At 51.6% G+C, this 1,840-nt stretch overlaps 1 protein-coding gene across 1 annotated transcript; it reads right to left on the bottom strand.

The window, feature by feature from the left end:
- Positions 1–637: 637 nt before the first annotated feature.
- Positions 638–1,840, bottom strand: rxfp3.2b (relaxin family peptide receptor 3.2b). The gene has a single exon (XM_073477146.1). It carries the CDS (start codon positions 1,838–1,840, stop codon positions 638–640), a length of 1,203 nt encoding a protein of 400 aa, XP_073333247.1.

The following is a 1,840-nucleotide window of genomic DNA, read 5'->3' as shown; positions in this document are numbered from 1 at the left end:
TTCAGCATGGTCATGGCCAATGCTAGCTGACATGCAAGAAGATTTACAACTTGCCCTATCGAAAGTAATTCCTGAAGACCTCTCTCTCTCAGGCTGTCTCCTGGTTTGTTTTCCTCTAACCTCTGTTTACTTACACATCGACGCGTGACGTAGCCACGTAGCCTACACTGCGTCATCCTCTGATGAAATTATGCTTCACATAGCCTAGTTAATTCGCTCAAAACAGTTTATGGAAACGCACCAGATTCGCATTTTGATTCTTTTTATGTTTTGTGAACTTTCAAAAGCATCTGAGTGCGGAAATTTGAATTTATGATTGACAGCTATACATATTTATGACAAATTACCAGAGAGCAGCACTCCTACTGCCTGTCAGAAGCACAGAGAGAGAGGCGGAGAAAGAGCAAGAGTCATTGTATAACAATTTGCGGTGGAGTCAATCTGGGAGCATGCAGTGAAAGTGGGGCACATCCCACTGGGTAGTCCATTGTGATTACGTTGTTTTCAAAAGCCAAAAAGGTGCTTCATATTCTGTGCTGACAGTGTTCAGATGAATGTACCATCAGGGTTCACAGCTCCAGATCAAAAGTACTAAAGACAAGTTCTCCTCTTCACCCCTTTAACTCCTCTGTCACAGTCACACATCCATTTGGACCAGCACTAGAACAGGCGGCGCCTCAGCCACTTTGGTCTTGCGCCGCAGCAGATGGGTCAGGCTCCTGAAGGATGGCGTGGCGTGGAGGAGGAGCTCTTTGAGACCAGCCCGAAACTCTCGACGAATCAGGCAGTAGAGCACAGGGTTGAGGCAGCTGTTGGTGTGTGCCAAACACACGGTCAGGGGGAAGGCGTAGGCCTGCACATTGTAGAAGGCCTTGCTGAAGGGCACGAGGTCAAACTTTATGAGCACCCCCCACAGTGTGAGCGCCTGATTGGGGAGCCAGCAGAGAAAGAATGACAGAACCACAATGACAATAGATCTGGTCACTCTGGAACGACGATTTTGCCGGCCCTGCTCCACCTCGGGGCCCGCTGCACCTGTGATACGGCGGCTGAGGATTAAGCGCAGCAGCAGCAGGTAGCAGACAGTGATTATGATCAGAGGAATGAGGAAGCCCAGCAGGACCTTTTGCAGCTGGTATAGACCCAAAAGCAGCTGTGGATCCCAGCTGCCTGAGTCTGGGAAACGCACCAGGCAAAGCTCCTCATCTGACACCTGAGCGCTGGTGGAGTAGATGGCGTGAGGCAAAGTGGCCAGCAGAGAGACAGCCCAGATGCCCAGGCTCGTCCACTTGGCCCTGGTGGCCGCTGCCCGCCGGCTGTGCATCTTCAGCGCGGAGGAGATAGAGTAATAGCGTGCCATGCTCATCGCAGTGAGGAAGAACACACTGGCGTACATGTTCATGGTGGTGACAGAGCTGATGATTTTGCACATGACACGGCCAAACGGCCAGCGGAAGTCCAGAGCCGTGTCCACTGCCCAGAAAGGTAGAGTCAGAACAAACTGGAGGTCAGTGATAGCCAGTCCCATCACAAAGCAGTTGATGGAGGATTGCTTCTGCCTGTAACGCGAGTGCAGCAGATACAGAGCAAGTGCGTTTCCCACCAGCCCGAGTGCACAGACTATAGAGTATACACATGCGATCATCACACGCACCACAAGGCTGGAGCTGTCTCCAGGAAATTCCATGATAGATTCCTTAGTGAGGAGCTGCAGCCAGCAGTGCAGCGACAGGTTGCCGATGGAGCCCCCGCTACAGTTTCCAGCATTGTCTTCCTGTTGTAGTTGCTGCTCACATGGCTCAGGAGCCAGGGTTTGAACTCCAGTCTCATTCAGCTGCAT

This window comes from Pagrus major, chromosome 11 (assembly GCF_040436345.1).
Source record: "Pagrus major chromosome 11, Pma_NU_1.0".
NCBI classification, from domain to species: Eukaryota; Metazoa; Chordata; class Actinopteri; order Spariformes; family Sparidae; genus Pagrus; species Pagrus major.
The sequence above is the reverse complement of the archived record's forward strand: the minus strand, read 5'-3'. Positions and strand labels throughout refer to the sequence as shown.